This window comes from Pyrus communis, chromosome 2, assembly GCF_041283825.1.
Source record: "Pyrus communis isolate YQ-2024b chromosome 2, ASM4128382v1, whole genome shotgun sequence".
Taxonomy (NCBI): Eukaryota; Viridiplantae; Streptophyta; class Magnoliopsida; order Rosales; family Rosaceae; genus Pyrus; species Pyrus communis.
In genome coordinates this window covers 123564-148058 of record NC_142566.1, presented here as the reverse complement: position 1 = coordinate 148058, position 24495 = coordinate 123564, and the positions used below count along the sequence as shown (strand labels likewise).

The 24495-nt window shown below is 38.7% G+C and overlaps 1 protein-coding gene and 1 pseudogene across 1 annotated transcript; one reads left to right on the top strand and one right to left on the bottom strand.

Annotated features, from left to right (window-relative positions):
• Positions 1-6639: 6639 nt before the first annotated feature.
• Positions 6640-9306, bottom strand: LOC137747397 (ATP-dependent Clp protease ATP-binding subunit CLPT1, chloroplastic). Its single transcript, XM_068487502.2, has 6 exons — positions 8810-9306; positions 8678-8713; positions 8453-8562; positions 7496-7675; positions 7189-7316; positions 6640-7112 (listed from the first exon to the last, which is right to left on the bottom strand). The coding sequence occupies exons 1-6, from the start codon at positions 9043-9045 to the stop codon at positions 7080-7082; spliced, it is 723 nt and encodes a 240-aa protein (XP_068343603.1). The 5' UTR covers positions 9046-9306; the 3' UTR covers positions 6640-7079.
• A 5186-nt stretch (positions 9307-14492) lies between these two features.
• On the top strand, positions 14493-24037 carry LOC137748117 (non-specific lipid transfer protein GPI-anchored 14-like; annotated as a pseudogene).
• The last annotated feature ends 458 nt before the right edge of the window (positions 24038-24495 follow it).

Here is a 24495-nt window from a genome sequence, read left to right as displayed (position 1 = left end):
GGAGACTGAAGCATCCAGTAAAACGATTCTCGACTGCCTCAAGAAATCCTTCTCCAAAAAGAAAGGAAAGTGGCCAGACAAACTCCCTAGATGTTTATGGGCATATCGCACGACCAAATAACAAGCCACCAATGAGATTTCTTTCTCTTTGGCATTTCGTTCAGAAGCAATCATTTTTCCCAAATGTCACCATGCCAAGTATCAGCACTCTATTGCTAGGCATTGAGCAGAATAGTAAGGAGATGGCCACATGCTTAGATCTGGCAGTGGAGAAGCGCAAGCAGACCATCACCTACATCGCAGCCTATTAGTAGCAACTCATTTCCAGCTACAACAAAAAGGCCAAGATCCAGTTGTTCCAACCCAGAGATCTAGTCTTAAGAAAAGCCTTCATCACTGCCTTGTAAAGAAGGCTCTAAAAAGATGGATCTCATCTGGGAAGGTCCGTACAAGATCAGCAAAGTAGGCGGCAAGGGTAGTTACACCCTCACCACTATAAACGACAAAGAGATCGAAAAGCAGTGGAACATTTATAATCTGAGGAAGTACCATGTGTGACCTCCTGCCACATCAAAGCTCGAAGACTTAAGTAGCTAGACGGGCACCACCTCCCAAGCTGAGGACCATCCAGTTATTATGCAGTTCTTACCTTACAGCTAAGTTCTCGTTCATTTCACTCATTTTTCAATGAGGAATTTAGAAGTAATCTATAACTTGGCTCGGCTGCATGGTTACAACAACTGATCATTCTTGCACTTCAAAAGAAGATCACGCCCTTCTTAAGGACTTAATGCAGAAATTGCGCCCCTTGAAGGACCAAACATGCTCTCTAGTGCGAAAGGATAAACTAATTGCTCTCCAGTGTGAGAGGGTAAACCAATTCCCCGACACCCATATGGGTATACTCTCTAAGGCAAGATGATAAACTTACACTCCGAATATCCAGACGTGGATGAGCCTAGCTGCCCTGGTATAACTAGGTGCACGATGGCTTGCGTCGAGATTCCTAGAAATAGCCATAAAGGTCTTTTTCAAGGATTAGCTAACTAAAGGATTTTGGGTCTCTTGGCCTAATCCGTGGAGAACTAGGCCTCAGAAACAGATGAGGCACATTACGCAGTACGCTCTATGGACGGTTGCCCTGGAACCCTAAAGCTGCTACTGAGTAGACTAAGGTAGCCTACGGTTTTTGAAAGACTGCCTACGGCTTACCATTCGAGCAGTAAAGCCGCGCTAGACTTATACAACCACACATTCTTGTGAAAGGTTAAACAAGCTAGCATGCATATACGAAGTTTTATTCATTGGCGACAAGCTACGTAGTTGATAAGCTTCACCTCTGCTAAGTGCGGAACAACCTACACCAAGTCCTAAAGTGTTGTGATACTTGCTACGCAACTTATGGAATTGGAGAAAGCCAAGGTTAGCAACCTAGTGGTCACGCAGACTTGTCTGCTTTGGTAAGTAAGACATTCGGCTACCGACCATATGGCTAACAACTTTGTAAAGTTCTACACCAACATCTACGGCTGGATAGGCTACGCCGTCTGTCTGCTTATAGAAAAGTAGCACGCTTGCCATTGGTCTATAAAGTCTAAAGGTTAGGGCATGAACAAAAGAAGCGAAGATGGAGAAAAACGAAGGAAGCAAGTTTATTAAATTTTCGAGCAAAATTGATAAACGACTAGCAAAGACCGAAGGAGTTCAAGCAAAGCAAAAGCAACAAGGAAAATAAAGAAAGTCTTAAAGACTACATAGAAGACTACTCCTTAGCAGCTTGGACGCTCCGCGACTACTCGGTCGCCACACTTTTAGCAGCAGCGGCACCATCCAACACTTTATCCTTTACTGCCCCAACCTCGGCACCAACTTCTTCGACTACTTTACCAATGGAAGCCTCAAAAGTAAAGGTAAACAAGTCTTCCTGAGAAATAGAAAAGGTTTCGAAGTCTTTCCCAGCAAACTAAAGCCAGACAACCTACCAAAGAGATAATCTACATAACCCAGCTTGTAGAAATCGGCATGACTCTGAACAAGTGAAGCCTTGAGCCCAGCCTTCTCACCTTTCAGCAGCTCGTTCTCTTCGAGCACACCAACACAGATGCGCGACAGCTCATCCACTTATTTCTTCAAACTTTCGTTGATCTTCAGCACACCTTGGAGTTCTAACACCTGGGGTTCAAGCCTATCAACGATTTTCTTGAAATGGATCACTTGGTTATAAGCAGCAGAACAAAGCTCAGAAATGGCACGCTTAAGATCTTGAATATGTGGTCTATAACATCCGATCTCCTTCTCTACACTTTCATACTTAACTTGGATTGCGTCAAGCCTAGTCTTCAAGTCAACGATCTATTGGCGAGCGGTCTCAAGCTGCAGAGACGTGGGGGCAGAGATATTAGACCTCTTCAAAGAGACGAGCTTAGATTCCAACCTCTTGATCTTTTCGGCAGAATAATAAGCTTCGGCTGCCACAGTTTTTGCCATCTCCTTGGCAGCCTTGGTATCCTTTTGGTTAATGAGCATAGACTCGGCTGCCAAAATAGTCATCTTCTGCATCATGGCAAGTAGAGCAATCTTCTTATACTCGGTCATATGCTTCGCAAAGGAACTTGGGCAAACAACCCTTGTAACGCCATCGACAAACTTGGCACAAACATCCATGTCTTCAAGCAGATCTAGTTTAAAAAACGCATAGATCTCAGCAGCCTCCCCAGAAGCAAGCTTAATGGATTTCTCACAGCTGCCCACGTGAGCAGTCTCCTCATTCCCAACAGGCAAATCAATTTCAGCAACAGGAGGAGTGGACCTTGCGCCACTTTAGCAGTAGAGTCCATATTATCACTCTTCATAAATAGCAAGCCTCTCTAAATGTGAACCAGACTTAACTCCCAACGAACGTCTTGGTACAGACTTCGGCATTGGAACATGACAAAACCTCTACGCTGAGCAATCCTATCAGCAATCGTACTAGCCATTCTCGACATGGCATGCACCACAGGCTCAGATCTAGCAGCCTCATTTTTCTTTCCATTGGAAGAAGTCATGTCAATCACAGGCTTCTCGGCAACAGGCGGACCCTTACGAGTAGCGGATGAAGTCTTCAGTTCTTTCTTAACCGGCATCTTTTTAGCAAGAGGGGAAGATCTCTTCTTTCCACCTTCATTCATAGTAGGCTCCACGACAACGATCAAATGAGCCAATGTATTCGCCTTGATCCTCTTTACCTCCTCTCTCGAGAGCAGCCCACTTTTCTCCCGACAAAAAGGATTAAGCAGCCAACGCCATTCACGGTACTCAATAGGGGAGCTCAACCTATACTGGTTTTTCCTTCATTTTTTTCTCTTGGACCAGCAACCATGAGACCTGCATGCCCAACATTCCAGCAGCCTATAAAACCCATGACCTCCTCATTTCTCTCAATCACCGACCTGGCCTGCGTCAGGACCAAGAGCCCAAAGGACATGAGCCATGTGGCTCGCCTAGCACTTCACCTCAGCACCTTAATTCGCGACCCAAGCCACACAAACTGCCCTTGGCTCTAGCCAAGCTGAGCAGGCCAAGCAATGGTCCCTGCCACAACACTTCCTCGACCCATGCTTAGCCAACTCCTGGCCCCTGCTAACCGTCATACTGCACCACCTCGACGGTTGCCCCGTGGTAGCATTATCCAAGAAGAAGACAAGGAAAATTAAGTGGCGCGGAGAAGACGAAGAAAGCAACAAAAGACGGTCCTTTGCATGGGCAATTGTAAAAGATTGCTAGGGGAGGAGGAACAAATATCCTCTAGCTTTCTTTCTCTAGTAGGGTAGAATAAATTGCTCTCTAAAGTTGATTTAATCATCTACTTAAGGTGGACTTAAATAGACTTTAGAAGTGATTTATTTCCCTTTCCTAGAAGGATCTAATTTCCAATTAAAGAAAGAATCTACATCAAAATAGGAAACAATCCTACGTTTTCTAAAGCAAGAAGATCTTTACACCTACTGCCCTTTCTTGCGAGCAGGCCAACAGGTGTGGGGACATTTGTGGAGCCAAAAATAATCAAGAAAAATATGGAGGCGACGGGTGGATTCTAGGGTAAAAAGGACAAAATCACTCTCGAGGAATACCGAAACTCTTACGTGCGAGCAGTGGACAATCATGACTCAATTAAGGTCAAAAGTGCTCAAAATAGGTAATTATTCAAAACCTATTTCATCCATCCTCATCAAATCTTCTCCACAAGGTAACCCAAAATCATTCATTTCAAATTATATTAATTAGCTAATTAATTGATTTATTGCTCAATTAATTTACTAATTAGCTAACAAATTATGAATCACACCCAAACCATTCAAGTGGCTGGTCCCCATCCTCCCAAAGGGGCTGGCCATACCCCTATAAATACTACCTCATTTTCTCCAAAACTCAATTCCAACTCTCTTGCAAAATTCTCCAAACACTTTTCCCTCAAAATTCTAACTTTGGCATCGGAGATTCTTTGGCCAAAGCACCCCCCCCCCCCCCCCCCACATTCATCGTGGGCGCGTGAGGCTCTTGGCCTTGACCTAAGGTATTATTTGTTTTGTAGGTGCAAATTTGTCCAAGAAGAAGATGGAAATTTGCATCCACAATGTACTCAATAACAAACCTCAAAATTTAGTCTATACTTTAAGTGTTTTTCCATAATTTACTTTCATTTTTACTAATGATTGGTTCTAAAAACATTTTCACCAAAAACGCTTTTAGTCACTTTAAAAGTACGTTCAAACGAGTTCTTAGTTCTAGATCCAGAAGAAGAAAACTGATGTGACAGATTCTCATGGTGGCGGCGGCGATAGGGTTGCTGGTCGAGCCTTCAAGACAAGAAGTCAATTTTTGGTGGTGGTCATTTGGTGCAAGCGGTGGTGACAATCAGAGGGGTTGGGAGATTGCAACTGCAGCCAAGAAGGTGGGTTATTTTTTGTGGTAGCAGTTGCGGTAGTAACCACTTGATCGCTTGGCGTTCCAATGATACTAATTGTACCACGTGAATTTTGTTTTTAATAAAATATACCAGATGTGGAACATATCAGTTTTGTTGTCCACATTTGTTATAACATGTAGATTGGCATACCACTTGATGATTTTTGTTCTCGATAATAAAAAAAGTTTCTAGCAGCTAGTCACAGAAAAGGGAAGATGATAATTTTCTCGTAGCTAGCATATCAAATTTTCAACCAGCCTTATGCTAACATGTAAAATGAGAAGGCACTAAGTGGGATTCCCAATGCTCAGTGAGTATTTTTTGTTGTAGCTTAAAGCATATACACTATAGAAGGGCAGATGATAATGTTCTTTTTTATCTTGGCCACTAGGTAGCAAATTCTCCTCTTTAGAGGGCTCCTACTTTTAGACATAGTATATTTTCTCTTCTTTTTTAGAAAAATTAATTTTGCAGATTCTTTTATGAAAAAAGTGAGTCCAGGAGCACTTTGATAGGAATTTTGATCTACCGGTTCTTCGCTGCAAGTATGCATTTTGGTTTCCCTTTTTTTTCAAATGCTTAGCGATCAGCCTATCAATCATGGTTGAAATTAGATAAAAGCAAAAGAAAAAGGAAAAGCGAAAAGAGAAAAATAAATTAAAGGCATAAACAGCCGCGCACAAGGAGGAGGAGAAGGAGGAGGTGGGTATAAAAGAATCAAGCTCCACCAGAACGTCAAGGCTAACATCACGATTTTCGTTTAAACTCCATAAAAAATTTGCACCTGAGATTACACCTAGTGGCAAAATTACTCATGCAATGACATTTGTTGGTTTTATTACCATGCATGTGGACTATGTGCAAAACACATGGTATAATTAGAAAATTAGTTTTTGCACTCTTTTTCCTCTCCTACATTATTGATTGCATGCTCAAATTACTAATTGGCTCCCCTTGGGAGGTTTAAATGCAAGCGGTAAAAATATTAAACTAAATTTATTTAAAGGACAAACAATGAAATTTGAACTTAAGTGCAGATAATGAAACACACTGATTTAGCTAACTTGACAAGTCCTAAGTATGTTGTTGTATGGGAAGTTATGGTACACATATAAAAAAGATTGTTTAAAATGGGGCCATGAGTATCAAGTACACATGCGACCAAATGGGTGACTAGTGACTGGTAAAACTGTGTAAAAGTGTGAGATATCATTCAACAAAGAAGATAATCTCCAACTAGGGTTGGCATTACCGTCGATAAGATTTATCACAACTAAGAATTTCTTTCAATGGACAAGTTTTGTCCCCATTTTGCGTCCTCTCCGGTGGCAAGTGACTCTTCATCATGCACCACCACCACCGTGGCAGATCAAATGTAACTGAGAAACATAGAAAGAATGATCCAAGGAGCAACTCTGTGCATTTATAATTTTTTTTATTTCTAGCGTTTCACTACTTTCTCTCTCTTCCTCGCTACATTCAGTGAAACTAATTTTGTAGCAGATTATGCACGAGCCATCAGATTACTACTACCCCAAAAGGCCAAAACAAGACGTGATAATTTGACCGTCAGCGTACGCACTTAGAACCTCTTTGAGTTTATGCACTTAGAAACAGCTGTTTCTTTAACCGACCTGGAACCTGCCACATATCTCAAATTACAGAATACAAGAATAAACGACGCCACAATGTATTCCAAGGATAAACATCCATACCTCGAAAATCATTGTACGAGTTCAATGAATGTTTCAACTCTTGGTCTTATAATACAATGAAAGCGTCAATACATCAGATGTTGGAAAGCGGCTGAATGCTTAGCAAGGCAAGGTAAAAACTAATGAAATAGAAACAAGTGAATCATTTTTCTTTTCTTTCTTGCAAGTAAGAGTCAATTACGCGCCATGTTACTGCTGCATGGAATTTTTGAATTCCATGAATTCGGTAATACAACGAATACAAAATTTATATCAACGAACAATTGTTTGCGAATCTCCATCCTGAAACACACCATATGCAGAGGAACTTCCTGAACCAAAAGCACCAGGAAGCGATATCTTTTCGAGGCTGTGTAGGCGAAGGTTTGACAGCAAGCAATTGTTTGGAGAATGGGACGTTTTTGCTTCCTTATACCTTATTTAAAGCTACGATCATAATCCTTATCCATCTGTATGAAACAATAGCCATATTAGCAGTCGTTAAAACAAAAACTACTCAAGAAGAAAATCCAGCTTAAAACTTACAAATTTGGAAAGCTCTGTAGCTTTATCATCATCAAAACCTAGGGAAGCCAAGATCTTGTGACCTGCCGACTCTTTTTCAGACCAAATCCCAAGAAGCAGATGAGTTACTGTTATTTCCCCATTTTCTCCTGCATCAGAGAAGACAATCTCAATAACAAGTGAGGATAAAAATGCACTAGCCAACCAAACAATTATGCATGGAGAGCATACATGCCTACATGGGAAAGGTGGAAACTGATGACAATCCTAGATTTCAAAGAACCACAAAATCACCATCACTAGATTTTCTGAACCTAAATTTACCAACCTGATTTTAGTTTCTGATCAAAAGCCCAGTCAAGGGCCCTCTGAGCTGGTTCAGTTAATGGAGGATGCTCAGGGCTGAAATAGTACATGTCTGATTTTCCAAGTAAATTTACAGTTTCATCTCGAACCTTGAAGAGCGTGATTCCATTAGCTCTAAGAAACTTTGCAGCTAGGCTAGTTCCTGAAGTCAAAAGTAATATATCTGATTAACATGAACAAGAAAAAATAAAGAACACTAAACAAACGTTGACAAAGAGGCAAGGGCACATGGAAGCCACTGAAGGAGCTGCTAGGTGAGTCTTTAGCATGGTAAGATTCTTAAAGTAAACAACTTATGATCCAGTGAACCAAAGCTCATCCAGATAAAGGTTAATTGTTAAAGATCAAGTAGAAATAAGACTAATGATTTGAAAATGAACAAACTTTCCTCTCTTGGTTTCTGTAAAGATAACAAGAACCATAATAAAGACTTCAAACATACCACTTTTCAAAAAGGGAAATGATAAACACACACCCTTTTATCCCTTCCTACACAACCTTATTTAATCATGTTCGTTGTTTCAGTTTAACTGATTCAATATCATGGTTAGAAACAAAGATGGGTTTGCGGGAGGCTAAAAAGGGTGTGGGAAAATCAACTCCCTTGACAGAAAATACAAATATTGTTTCCTCTGTGGTTTTTCCATAAACCCAAGATGCAGCATCATCAAATCATAAAATCATCAGTGACAAGTTCAAAGCCATTCATACTTCTCGAAATGCTAAAGTGCAGGCACACTTTCTCTTAGCAAACACATTACTTACACAGAACCGTTTTGTAATCTACAAAAGGAACCACTTCTACGAAGGCAGGGCAATTACCAGCGTTTTAACATTTCATAACAAAAAATCAATAAAAAATAAAACAAAATGGAAGCACAAATACGGACGAGAATGAGCTCGAAAGAAGCTGACTAACCCTCAACCAGCATCCCCATGAAAAGTGCTTCGGTCCCTGTATTGGGATATTTAAGCTTCCTTGCTTCCAATTCAGCCATAGCAAACGACTTTATCGCTCTAGCGGACCATCTAAACACCAAAATTCAATAAATAACTCACTGCTCACATTCACATGGAAACATATAGGCACGCACAAGAAAGAAGAAACACAAGAAATGCAATCAAATGAAACGAATATACTCACTTGGAGTTTTCCCCAGTAGAAATCCTGTCGGGCTTCCTGCAAAACAAAACAATCAGTACAGTACCACTAAGATGGGCTGGGCTTTAATCTAGGTCCAATTACAAAACCACCATTTGGGAGAAGAAGACTTACGCTGTTGGGAGGCTGAAGAGGACGGTGGCGACGGCCGTCCGAGGCTTGGAAGCCATGTGCTTTAGATTCGGAATTCGAATGGAAAGCCTTGAGCCGAGAAATGTGGTAGATAGGTTGTAGGGGGGAAGATGGCGGGGAAGGGAGGCAGAAGAGTAGGCGCTAGGGTTTCTGTGGGGTTGAGAGGTAGAAGAGGGTGATATTGAGAGAGCCGAGAGTGCAATGGAGGTGGATGCCATATTCTTCTGCAGCTGCTGCTGCTGTTTCTGTGCCCCAATTCCAATTACAATTCCAATTCTCAGAAACCCTAGCCTAGCCCTAGCGAAGCCCGAGAGTGAGAGCGGAGAGAGTGGAGGGTGGAGTCCTTGTCTTACTTCGAACGTCTGCGCTTGGAGATATTTTTCAACGAGAGAGTGGAGGGTGGAGTCCTTGTCTTACTTCCAACGTCTGGGCTTGGAGATATTTTTCAATGAGAGAGTGGAGGGTGGAGTCCTTGTCTTACTTCGAACGTCTGTGTTTGGAGATATTTTTCAATGTGACTGATGCACAGAATTGTACATCACGTGTTATTATATAAATGGTGAATGAGAATATGCGTGTTAAAATGTTAATAACTTAAAAAATAAAATTTTTCATCACTTCTATTAAGACACGTGGTATACCACTTGTATTCATATCATAATTAATTTGTTGGATTTGGTCCATTTTAATCTTTAAGGAGTGACTCGTAAAATAAAGAAAATAGTTAAGAACATGGTGCAACACAACATGGTTGGAATGAGAGTTAAAGAAGGTAGAACGTTTAATGATTGTAAACATTCCTTTATATTGTATCATACATTGTTGTACAAGTTAGTCTTTACCATAGGATATGTGTGAAGGCTTATTCTTTCTTTGTTGATGCAATATCGTTTTTTTGTCTTCTTCTTATGGTTGTTTATGTTGGAGAGGGACAAAATATGAATGTGTTATGACAATTTCATAATCGCATTGTATTTTCGAGGTTATCTCTTAAGTTAGCTTTTAGCATAAAACAATATTTAGATTTTCTAGTAGTTGTAGATTTAGGTTTGTTTGTTTCATTAAGGGCATGTTTACTTAAAGTAAGTTTTAATGAGAAGTAAGTGATCAGATAGCCTAGGAATAGGAAAAGTAAGAAGTTGGTATGGGAAAACTCATGCCACTAAATTGTTTACTAACAAAATAGACTAAGAATAGGAATGAAGTGAATTTATATCGTTAGTGTGTTCTAATTACAACCAATCAAGTTCTACTCTCTCTATGAGCTCTTTAGTAGATAATGAAATTTCAGAAGGCCTTAGTCATCAAGAGTGGGATTTGAAGGTTGATTTTGAAGGAATTTATATTTGTTTGGGAGAGATCTGGAAGAAAATATATAGGTGGACCAAATTATATATATATATTTTGGGGATTGTTTCCTTCTTGTTTGATCCTTTTGCTTTCTTATTCGATCGGATATGAAGCTCTTCGGTTATTTCACTTTCTCTACGAGCTCTTTGGGGCTTTAATTCTTGCAATGGGTAATTTCAACTCGATTCCACATAAAGTCAATATTCGATATAAATCACTAGATGGTACATGTAAGGATCTTGAGTGCAAAAGTAAATGACCTATCTCAATTATATGTATTGCTTGCCAATAGTTTGTCTTAAGTAATTTTCGACTTGACCATATCCAAGGGCCATGGGACATGGGAAATTCCTACAGAGCAAGCCCATAAAAGTGAACCATGAGAAGTTTCACGAGAGGGGCAAAATCCTAAGATTCAGTCAAAGAGATTCACAACCAATAAAAAGACCAAGAGCCCTGAAAGCACACTGAAAAAACTCCTCTAGAGAAACTACAAAACACAACAAACTCAAGACCAGCATCTGGCTCAAAAATTCTAAATTATGTCACCGGTCGAAAGTGAGAGAAGTACTGAGCGAACAAGATGGTTAGAATTTGAGATAAATAAGAACTAGAGGAAGGAAGAACTCATCGAGGCAAAAAGGATGCTGAGAGACGAACCAAAATCATTTGCTACTGATTCGGTTGAAACCCATGCCACCTAAAGACTCATTTGATAACCATTTCGTTCTTGTTATTTTTGTGTTAGAGATAGCGGAGAAGGAGATGGAAGACATAAGAGAAATAGAACTGTGGATGAAGGATGGTGAGAGACGTAGAAACATAGTTTGAATGAAGAAATTTAATATTATTAAGGAATTGACGGAAATTGAAATGACGGAACTTTATTTTCTAAAATTTGTGAATTTTCTTGTTTGGTTAACCTAAAATTAAAATGGAATTGAATACGAAATTTGTTATTTTAAACTCTCAATCATAGAAATTGAGAAATGACACATATTTACAAGGAATTTAAACTTAGGAATTGGAGGTCTTAAATTTCAAGTTTTTTTTCAATGTGGAAATTCTAAATTTCTATAGTTATGGATCCAAACAAGTGAATTTGTGCATATCAATTTATAAATTTTGACTTTTATCCAAATTCCAAAATTATTTCCCTCATCCAAACATAATGTAAGAGAGACACACAAAATGAAAACCAAAATCATTTTATGTGTTGTTTTAAGTTTTAAGATTCATTTCTCCTTCTTTGTTTCTTCTCCTTCCTATCACCATCCTTCTTCACCATATTTTTTTTCCATATATTGTTTTCATAGCTTAAGCACAAAAATATTAAAACTAGAAACTGAAAGTGAACTAGATATCAAACAAGCCCTAACCAAGTGCACTTTGAGAAAAAGTTTTCGTAGATTGCTGATTTTCACATACTATTTTTAGCCTCACAGTATTTATTATTATTTGTGTTCCCATTAGATGAAATAAATCAAATAAAAAAACAATACACAAGATAAAACAAGAGCGTAAAAAAATAAAAAAATAAAAAATTAGTGTGTGTATCACCACAACCCTGTCAAATCTTTATTTATTTTAATGAAATAAGATGTGTTGTGCATGATGTCGACAATACGGTTGAACGATGTCATGGTGGCATCGACGCTGAAAAATAGCCTTGAAAGAAAATTATGAAATGGAAGTGGCCATCGGAAAGAATGAACCCAAAGGCTTGTTGGAATTTTACATCTGTGGGTGAAAAGAAAACAATAGGGTTTAAATACGATTACCTCATTTTAACTAATGCAGATATCTTTTGACACACCCCGATCGAGATCAGGGCATGCTGGCCGTCACATGGAAGTGACGTAACCATGTGCACAGTGCAGAAACTAATAAAATAATAATACCAATAAATAAAAACTAGTCTTACATAAAGTAATAACAACAAGTGCAAGCCAGTGTGACGCTAAGTTCAGAGCATAAAGCCTAAAGCAGTCCGGGAGAAAATGACACAACAAAAGTACACCCGAAGGTGGCCCTACGCTGGTGATCGTCTGTCAGATATGCCGGGAAGATCCTCAGGGAAACCACCAAACGTGCTAGCCAACTAGAACCTGGAGGGACGCAAAACAAAAGCGTGAGTGGGCAAAAACAAAGCTTTTCGAAAACCATTTAATAAATAAGTTCTAACCTCTCGCCGTAAAACCTGTATACTTCCCAGAAAATAGATATATAGATATATATACCAATGCTCAAGAATATGCTATGCCAAAACCTCAAAATGAAATGCAAGTGCTCAGGTAATAACACATCAACATCAAATAAACTGTCAGCTGGAGTCACCTAACGTGACCTGTACGGCTGAATCTAAAGCTCAAATCTCAATCTCACTAACTAGACCTGCACACGAGTCGGAACCACCTAAAGTGGTCTGTACGATAGGCCTGAGTGTAACATATATATACGCTCAAGTGCTACGATCACGTGAAGGCTGGGCGAATAATCACGGGTCACCTACGAGTCGGAACCACCTAAAGTGGTCTGTACGACAGGACTGTGCACTTAACTTGGATCCAAGCTGAGCGTGTGGTGCGGGAGGTGAACATCACGTGAAGGACTGTGCCCAACTCTAGGCAGGAGCACTAACACCGGGGGTGCAGGTTATGAGCTCTCTATGCATCTCAAATCGCTACTAACTGTAAACATAAATCTCAACTCACCTGACACTTACCTGTGCGTCCGCAGCACCAATACATGTACATATATATATGCAACTAACCATGCATAACAAATGGCATATAACTAATAAACGTTTAAATCACTTTCTGGGAAAAATATAAGTATATAGCTATATACGGAAAACCAAAAGCCCACTCACTGGTAAGTGGAAGGGTCGTAGCCCCCCTGCCTCGAGTGACCACGCTCGTCCTCGGGATAGGATTCACCTATATGCGAAACAACTACAAAAACGTTAATTTTAAAGCACATAACCAAACTCAAGAAATAACTTCTCATACAATGCTCAAATGGGGTGTATGAATACACCAACGTGATCTACTCAACCTCATGAACATCCCCATATTTTAAAAATAATTTTTCACCGTCGCACGCGCCCCCACGCGCCGGCCACGCGCCCCCACGCGCCGGCCACGCGCAGGCACGTGCCTGGCACGCTGACGGCGTCAGTTAATGCTGTCAGGAATATTCTGTTATCTCTAACGGATTCTGTCAACGGCATTAGGAATATTCCGTCCAAACTGACGGAATATTCCGTCGTCTTCTCCGGCGAGACTCCGGCGTCGTCGCCGGCGCCGGAAAATCGGGAAATTTTCAAATCGTGATATCTTCTTCGTTTTTCAACCAAATTTCACAAAATTGGTACCAAAATGAAGCTTACAACGAGAGGAACAAGATCATACCACTTTCAAGTGCCAAAATCCACGAAATCTCACCTCGAAAATCACCCCAACTCCAGCCAACCTCGAAACTCGTGATCTCGATGTCCAAAACCTTCAAACGAACCACCTCGAGCCTCTTAAGGACATCACCAAGCTTCCTACAAGCTTGAAATTCCCAAAAACATAAGAAATTACGTGTGCATGAACAGTACCCAAAATCGGGTATCCCGAGTTCGACGTGAAAACGAAGGTATTCTTACCTGAAATGGGTATGGTTAGACTCCTACGAGCCTCACGAGCATGGATATGTACTTGGTTTCTTTGATCTGTGACGATTTGGTGTGTTTGTGTGTGTGTCCGTACAAAATGGGTGAAAGTGAGAGGGAAAGGGAGCTCGGGACAGGTGCAGGGATAGGGGAAAGGGTGTGGGTGTAGGTTAGTGTGTGTGTGGCCCAAAACATGCCAACAAAAACCCAAAAACAACCACAAAACATAAAGGAATCGCACTAGGGGCAAAATCGTCTTTTCACGCGTACGTTTTAAAATTTTCGGAACGGGCTGTCACATCTTTTGTGATAAAATCCAACACTTGATCAATTTGGCATGTAATAAAGTTATAACAATATCAATATTGATAGAGTGAAACCTCGCAGGCTCGCTGATCCAAAAATCTAATATGATATGGTGTTGATAGAGTGGGGCTCCGCCGATCCAAAAATCTAACAAGACCAGACCATTACTAGTCCACCAATACACTCTAGCTACCAGACCATTACTAGTCCACCAATACACTCTAGCTACCGCCTTCATTTCTCTTATAAATTAACAAAGGGCCTCTCTCTCTCTCTCTCTCTCTCTCTCTCTCTCTCTCTATCTTCTACCTTGTACTGAAATATTATCCTTTACTAATTTCAGTTCAGAAAATGGCATTAGGGTTTGTCTACTTGGTCCTAGTCCTGTTAATTATGACATCAAGTTATACAGCAAGCTTTGCAACAGCAGATTCAGCAAAAGACAGAGAGGAATGTACACAGCAGTTAGTAGGGATGGCCACGTGTCTGCCTTACGTTGGAGGTCAAGCCAAGGCTCCTACACCAGTCTGTTGCACTGCTCACAAACAAGTGGCAACAACAATAAGAGGTGCCCTTGTGTTATCATTAAAAATCGCAATGATCCTGCACTAAGTCTACAGATGAATGTAACGCTTGCTTTAGGTCTGCCTGCCGTTTGCAAGGCCCCTGCTAATGTCTCCAAGTGTCCCGGTACGTACGTACATAAGTATTTCGAGTTTTATATACATACATACATACATACCACTCTGCAGTAGTATTCTAATTTTGACACGCTATTTTTTCTGCTTAATTTTCTGGTTGGCATGGAATTACTGAATGCGCGCAGAACTTCTGCATCTGGATCCTAAATCACCAGAAGCTCAAGTTTTCTATCAATTGGAAGGCAACTCTACTAAAACTGCCAACAGTCTTGCTCCCAGTACTACTAGTGTGACGTCCCACATCATTAGGGGAGTGAATCCTGGAAGCCTTATATGTATATTCTCATCTCTACCTAGCACGAGGCTTTTTGGGAGCTCACTGACTTCGAGTTCCTTGGGAACTCCAAAGTTAAACGAGTAGCGCACAAGAGCACTTCCATGATGGGTGATCCACTAGGAAGTTCTCGTATGAGTTCCCAGAAATAAAACCGTGAGGCCATGGTCGGAGTCCAAAACAGACAATATCGTATTACGGTGATGAAACGGGCCCTGAATATAATGGACCCTGGACCGGGATGTGACAACTGGTAAATGGTAACTAATATATTACTTACATTAATAGCAATATACAATAATTTGAATTAACTACTTTTGTTTTTCTCCGCTTGAATAAAAATTAACCATAACAATTTTGGGTTCCTTAATTTCTTCTGTATATATAACAGTGGAGGGTCCAACGATTGCCAAAAGTATGGGGTCAAGTGTTGGATTCCGATGTAAATCAACCTTAAATGGACTACAACATATAATAGAAATGTAATATGAGAGATTAATGTAGATATTGTGATTTGATTTCTTAAAGATATCAATCTTATATTAGGTGTCTTGTAATACAAGTAAGATTGATGGAGTTCTTGAGTATAGGGTCAAGTGTTGGATTTATTCCGATGTAAATCAACCTTAAATGGTCTACAACATATAATAGGAATGTAATATGAGAGATTAATGTATATATTGTGATTTGATTTCCTAAAGATATCAAATCTTATATTAGGTGTCTTGTACTACAAGTAAGATTGATGGAGTTCTTGATTTTATGTGATTATGATACCTAATTGATAGGCTAAAAAAGTCGGATTTAAGATTTCTTTATAGACGAAACCTTAATGCCTTATCCAGTATAAATACTAAGGTCCCTGCAAACCCTATATACACAACAAACACTTCCTATAAAATAGTTGTATTGGCTAGGTGCTTTGTAGAAGACTTTGTTGTTGCCGTATCCTACATCATCTCTACTTGTTCTCCAATGACTATTGTTTCACGATCAAGTCAGCCAACTCCTTGTTTGTGTTTTAATTATATAACCACATAAAGTTTACACGTGGTATCAGAGCCACTGGTTATATGATTAAGACTTATTAAGTTTGAAGGTTGATTATATAATATTTTCATGAACTGCGGTTTTGATCTTACATTCAAATTGTGATTGCACTTGGCAACACCACCACGCCGAACCTCCATGAAAACTGCATACCTGCATGTACACGGCAACACCACCGTGTTGGATAGTGGAGTTTGAGGATTATTAATAGGTTGTATAACCATTCTGTTTTAATCAATAATATCTTTTAATAATCTTATGGCATGAATCTGGGGAAACTTTATCAAGAATAGCAGCAAGTTGTGGACCAATCCTATAATTATATAGGAATTTGGAGAAGCAGATAAATATATGTATATCGTGCTATTATGTAAAGGTGTTTTTCCTATTATTTTCTTTTGAACCTATAAATTGAAACTGTTAATTAAATATAAAAATCAAAGATGGAGGCCGCACGGTTAAGAGGTTGTCGGTGTGGCGGCCCTGCCGTCCCAGTGAAGAGGCCCCTATGGCTGGCTCCGTTATGTACGTATACATAGGAAGACACCTTCCCGAGGAGAGAGTGAGATCGACTTAATGCATTTATCTTCCACACCATCTTTAATGCCGCACATTTGGGTCACAAGCCTACATTATTGTGTATATTTACCCAGTTAAATATAAAAGGAATGATAAAATCAAAGACTGGACCAGTTGGTAGCTTCTGCAAAAGTATGGCTAATATATACAATTATAATTTCAAGTTGTGTATATACTTACATTTGTTCTAACCTTGTATTGGAGAAAATATGGAGATACCTGTACATCAGCAAGCCCAATGGGGAAGTTCATCGGCATATGAGATCCTGGTATGATATTCTCTTTTGGTCTTCATGTTCAGTTATACAAGAATGGTTGTGTTGGATTCCAAAACCATTGATTGATGATCTAAGCAAGCAAATTTCTTCAGCGTCCATGAATATTGTAACCATGGTATATGATTGAACATATTGAAGCATAAAAATTTAAATGGTGATGATCCAAATATGGAATAAGCCTCCAATCCCAACAGTATTCAAACCATACCTATAATAATTGCATATAATATGGTTTATGCATGCATTATATTGCATATAATATGTTTTGGTCGCACCACCGAAGCCTGGAAGTTGCTAATATTTTGATCAAGCAAGTACATGTAATTTTCCAAAGCCAATTATGCATATAGAGCTTGCATTGCATGTGTAAATTTTATCATAACACCATTATCCAAATTGTATGCATAAAGAAGGCATGCCGAGAAGCATTTATATATGCATATAGATTATCGTACTTGTTCGAGACTGTTTTGTCAAAATAGTTTGGATATTCCGACACTAGTGCAAAAGCGTATATGTTGCCTATGGCTTTGCGTATGAATGGTAAATTAAATTAAGTTCAAATCCAATTACCTAATTATTACAATTAAGAGATGGGCATGAGATTTCGAATGCTGCTTGACATCTTTCTAAATACAGGAGACGGAATTAGTTCACTTTTAGATTGTCTCAATACTATTGTTGGTATATAGATTGTGATCATATGTATGATTATGATAACATATATTAAAGTTGTGTTTCAAGGATGCATATGTTAAGTTTTCCGCAGCTCAACTTTATACATGCTTGTCAATGAATTTAATGTATTTCTTAAATATGAAAGTAATTTAATATAAATTTTGGCAACATTATTAAGCAAATGGCGTGTTGGTTCAAGCATGTATGAGATGATGCAATTTTAAACATTGTTGTGAGTTTGGAATGTGGTGAATTATAGCTTTTTGGTTAATCATGTGATTATATATATGTTTATAAAGTAGTGAACATATGAAGGCATGAGGTAAGTATTTCATTCAAAGCATGTGGCTTAATTGATAAGCATAAGTTTTCAAACTTGTATATAGTTTTAGTTTTTCTTATGCTTAAAGAATTTAAACAATGCTTTTATCAGTTAATTTTTATGTGCCATAAGGGGAGAAGAAAATAAATTATTCAAGGCTAATGTATGGCAATATATTGGAGATGTTGCTTTTGGAGGAAAAGAATTTTAGTTGTTCCTTTATTTAATTTGGTATTTACAAGGCTAATGCACGATTTTGATACTAAAGTTTTTAGGAGTCTTGTACTATGGAAAGAAAGGCACAGAAGGAAGGGAACCCATTTGACTTAAGAAAGCATTTAGGTGATATCACAATTTTGGCTCTTGAATTAAAGCGACTGTATTGTTTAAAGTGTTTCTATTTTGAATCAATTAGCTCCATCATGTTCTCTCATGCGTATTGACATCCTTGTGGTGGAAGACTAATATTACAGTTCTTATACAACTTGTTCGTGATTAATCTCTTTCAAGTATGTTGTCAGGTTTCTTGAGATTAATTAAATATCGAAGGGAGTCATGCATAAGATTATTAAATTAATGCCATGTGTTGGCAAGACTCTAAGATTAAATCAGGTTATCATAATTTTGTCACTTACTGACACACCCCGACCGAGATCAGGGCATGCTGGCCGTCACACGAAGGTGACGTAGCCATGTGCGCGTGCGGAAGCTAATAAGAAGGTAATATAAAAGTACTAATAATTAAAAACTTAATAGCATACAAAGTACTAGTGTATGTGAGACACAATTCAGAGCAAGTCTACAACAGTCCAAAAGGAAAAGATACGACATATTTACACCCGAAGGTGACCCTACAATGGTGAATGTCTGTCAGAAATGCCGGGACGCCCTCTGGGATAAACCACCGAACTTGCTAGACCACTAGAACCTGGAGGGGCGCAAAAACAAAAGCGTGAGTGGGCAAAAACAAAGTTCTTTGAAAACTCTTTAGCAAAACACATTCTAACCCCTCGCCGTAAAACCTGTATACTTCCCAGAAAATGAACATATACGTATGTATAGATATATCAATCATGTTCCATGATATGCCATTCATGCTCACACTATGCCATTCATGCTCACAATATGCCATTCATGCTCACAATATGCCATTCATGCTTGAGAATATGCCACAACAGAACTTCATAATCAAATGTAAATGCTCAAGCGTAATTCACATCAATAACATATAATTTGGCAGCCGGGAGTCACCTAACGTGACCTGTACGGCTGCATCTAGAGCTCCACTCTCAACTCAATAACTGAATCTGCACACAAGTCGGAACCACCTAACGTGGTCTGTACGACAGGCTGGGTGTAATATATATATGTATGCTCTAGTGCTACGATCACGTGAAGCTGTGCGATAAATCGCGGGTCACCTACAAGTCGGAACCACCTATTGTGGTCTGTACGACAGGCTTGCACCTATCTTGGATCCAAGGCGAGCATGCGGTGCTGGTGAACATACACGTGAAGGCTGTGCCCTGGCCCTGGGCGGGAGCACTAACACCGGGGGTGCAGATTATGAGCTCTCTAAAAATTTCAAACTACTATTGCATAATAAACAGGAATGCATAACCACATGAATACCGCTTACCTGGCACTTACCTGTGCGTCCACAGCACCAATTACACATATATATATGTATGCCACTACTAATACATGCGATGATGCGTAAACAATATTCAAATGATGCATGGCATAAAACATATAACCTTTTCTATTTAATTTCTGGGAATTAATATGTATATAGGTATATACGGAAAACAAAAGCCCACTCACTGGTAATTAGAAGGGTCGTAGCCCCCCTGCCTCGAGTGTGTACGCTCGTCCTCGGAATACGAATCACCTAAACGCGACAAAGTTACGAAAACGTTAATTTAAAAGCACCTAAGCAACTTCTCGTAATAACTTCTCATACATTGCTCAAATTGGACAATTGAATATACCAACGTGACCTACACAACCTCAGGATCACACACATATTTTTAGAAAAATTTTTGGACCACGCACGCGCCCCCACGCGCCTGAACACGCACGGACCTACGCGCCCCCACGCGCGGCCCACGTGCACTGCACACTGACGGCGTCAGGAATATTCCGTTAACTGACGGAATATTCCGTTAAACTTAACCAGATTCCGTCCACTGCCGTTAGGAATATTCCGTTAGACTTAACGGAATATTCCCCTTTCTTCTCCGGCGAACCTCCGGCGCCGGTGGCCGGAAAACTGGGAAATTTTCCAACTTTGTTTTCTCCTTCGTTTTTCAACCAAATTTCACGTTCTTTATACCAAAATGAAGCTTAGAACTAGTAGAACAACGTTAGACTAGTTTTAAGACCTAAAAATTAAAGAATCTCACCTGCAACAACGATCCAAGTTCGGCCAACTTCGAACCTAGCCTTCCCAACGTCCAAATTCACCCAACGAACCACTCCGAGGCTCCTTGGGACCTCACAAACACATCTACAAGCTTAGAAATTCCAAAAACAAGCTAGATTAGGTTTGCATGAACAGTGTTTCAAATCGGCCATTGTTGAAACGACGTGAAAACGTTCGAATTCTTACCTGGAATTGGTATGGTTGTGCTCCTCACAACCTCACGAGTTCAATGGTGTAATTGGTTTCTTGTTTGGTGAAGGTTTGAGTTGGTTTGTGTGTGTGGCCGTGTGTAGAGGAAGAAGAAGAGGAATAATGGAGCTCGGGGAGGGAGAGAGAAAGAGAAAGAGAAAGAGAAAGAAAAAGAGAGAGACAGAGTGAGGGAATGAGGGAGGAAATCCCGGGAAAGTTAAAGTGATTGTGTGTGTGGGTGTAATCCAATACATTCCACACCACACCAACAACCAAAAACGTGACAAAAACGATCTAGGGGTAAAATCGTAAATTCACACGTACGTTTTAATAAATCCCGGAACGGGATGTTACACTTACAGCTAATTAATCTATGTGACGTTTGTATGGTTTCAGGCTGGAGTTGATCAATGTCTTGTCAACTAAGCAAGCCGTAGCGGCTTAGTTGATGCTGGGACTATGGTTTTAAGTTATTTCGATCAACATTGCATCTTTATTAGAATGAAAGGGATAATCTTCTTGCCTGTAGGTGTGGATCGTTTCTTTTTTTTTTAATTAAGATGACATAGAATGAGTTTTATTTCACAAGAGTTTGTGAAAGCTTCATCTTGCCAGTAGGTGTTGAAGTTTTTTCATGAAGGTAATTCTTGTCACATATAATCCAATACTAGAAACTAATTAATTTGTTTGCCCGTAGGTTTACATTAATCTAGTTTCATGAAGCTTATTGGGGATAAAGTCCCATACCATCAGTTACAGATATTTCCACTATGAGCCCCATAATAGGTTGTGGTTTTAAGGCATGGAAATCGGTTGCTTCATGACGTATTTTGTGTCTCTTCATGAGACTTGTTGATGCAAAGTATTGGACCCATGAAGGTTAATCAAGGATTGCCAAGGTACGCATTATTTGAGTTTTTATGCTTGTAAATATTTTCAATTTCAACTATGATATCGGTATAGAGGATAAAATTTGACTACTAGAGTTTCCTTTGGACATTGAAATTGAAATGATATGAAATTGAATTTGTTATGGATGCATAAATTCATGATAGATGCACATAATTGTTTCTGGCAGATTGCGTGTCTTGGTTAAAATCAGATGAATGACACATCTAATGATCACCAAATGACCTGAATTTTTGATATGTTCAACATATATATGTCTACTATGTGTCTGTAACCGTTCGTAATTTTTTGCAATGTAATGTAATTATAGTGAATTTACTAGTAACCCATGCTCATACAGACAGTTTTGCTGGCAGATTGTTTTTGTCTTTGGGACGTCACTTTAGACAATTATTTTGACTTAAAACGACTCTATATTTTTATTTTATTAAGATTAGTATGTCTATTTTGATCTGTAAAATTTTGGTAGCAATCAAGCTTATAAATTAATTATGATAAATTCTAAAGTAAGTGTAATTCATAGCTGAAATTCTGTTTGACAACTTTATGTTGGTTGTGATGTCTATTTTATTATGTCTAAAATATGAAGCATTTTTATTTTGGTATATCTTTGAAATAATGTACATTAAGTACTGATGAGTGTTTGCCCAAGTGGGAGAATTAGTGAAAGAAAATTTGGCTTCACACTTATTAACTTATTTGTTGTAAGTGTATAAACTCTAAAAGTTTAGTGGGAGTTGTTCTAAAGTTTTGAGCATTAAGTGGATTTGCATGAATCTATTAAAGTGTCATTCTATCTTCCATGAATATGTGTTTTGGTTGATGAAATTAGAATTATGCCATGATTCGAATGACAATAATATGTTTAAGTTGTAGAATGAGTACTTGTTGTATGTCAATATTTTTACTTGCAATCATTTGGATGCCTTGGTTGATTATTTGTTAATCTTTAGAAAGAATTTTGAGGCTCATGGGGACTTGGAATAAATATGGAATTATTAATACAAATAAGGTGGTTGTTGGATGCATGATATTGTATAAACAGTGGTGAATGTCTTAGTTTTACCTTTCATTGAGATTATGCTATTTAAGGTGTTAAGGAAAGGATAAAGAAAGACAATTTTGTAGTGATATGCATTCATTGACTAAGTAAGGGTGTTCCCACAAGCATATTTCAAAAGTATGATTTAAGTAATGATTTGCAAATTAAGTGACGATGTTGCAAATCAATGGAAGCTAGAGTTTCATGTAATTAATACCTTACATTTGCAGATGACCTATAAGGTATGTATGGTTGTTTGAATCCATTTATTCAGTTCAATCTCCAGTTGGATTCATATAGTCATATTTTTATGTGTTGGTCAATTATCAGATGACTATATATCTGATATCAAGTTAATCAAATTGTATTTTAAATCATAACGGAAGGGTTAATCTTCTTGCTTGTAAGTTTGGATTAATTCTTTTGGTTCAACTTAAAATGGCATGACATGATTTATATGTTGTATTAGTTGTGACGGTTTTTTCATCTTGCTCATAAGTGTTGAAAATTTTCTCACGAAAGTAATTGATATGGTATATGAACCAGTGTTAAAAACATGTTAATTCATCTTGCTCGTAGGTTTTGAATTAATTATGTTTTATGAAGTTTTGTTTGCAACTGCAATAGAAGTTTGCATTAAAGAGGACCTGAGATGATAAAAGTTGAGACACATTCAGGTAATTAAAGTTCATCTCTACAATCATAATTTGACGGTGTTTCATGTGAATGAGGATTTTAGCATGTGTGATTATGAAGGTTTTGGGTTGTGTCAACCTTACAACCTTATTAGTTCCATGTTGATAGACTTATTTGACAGAAACTTGTATCAAGGATAGGATGCTATCACAACTACATGGCCATTAAAGTGGCATTAATTTCCAATTTCAAGTATAAACATAAATATTATATGTGCACACCAATGGGAGAATGTTGGATTTATTCCGATGTAAATCAACCTTAAATGGTCTACAACATATAATAGGAATGTAATATTGGAGATTAATGTAGATACTGTGAATCCTAGATACACAACAAACACTTCCCATAAAATAGTTGTATCAGCTAGGTGCTTTGTAGAAGACTTTGGTGTTGCCGCATCCTACATCATCTCCACTTGGTCTCCAATGACTATCACTTCACGATCAGGTCCTTGTTTGCGTTTTAATTATATAACCTCATAAAATTTACATGTTCTAGCAGTGGGGCTGCTCGATAGAATATCGTCGGTCTGTTGTAGTAGAAAGAAATGGTTGTGGTTAGAGACTCGTCTTGGGGCTTCCCCTTAACGGTTTTCTACTTGTTCATCTAGATGCTTGAAATGGATTAAACACCTTTATTACAAACTCAGATCATGAAACATGTTGATTGATTGATAAATTAGTTGTCAAGCCTTGATTGTACAAAAATGCAATTCTTATAATGTATGTACTTTTGCCATTTACAACTGAGTTCCCCATGAAACTTATTTTCTCTCACCTAAATTCCTTTCTCTTAATCTTTTCAAATTTACAATTAGCTTGGAATTGCTGTGTTTTTCAAAAATACTGCTTCTGCTGTGTTTAAGAATAATTAGCTATAAATTAAAGTAGTTGGGCTTTTGATAAATTTTACTTTTAAAAGTGTTGTGAGTAAGAAAACCGGTGTAAAAGTATTTGGTAAATTTCAATGTAAAAGTGATATAATTGTATGTAGTAACAAAAATAGACAGTGTGTGGGGTAGTGTTGGCAACGACAGCGGTGTTGAGGATAATGGTTGGAGAGGGTGGTGGTACTAATAATAGGGTGTGGTGGTTGGGGTGTAGAGCTAGCATTGGTGATAGCAGTAGTGGTGACAATTGCAACATAGTTGGCGGTCGCAATGGTGGTGGTGGTGGTGGTGATGGCGACAATGGTGTAATGTTGCCAGT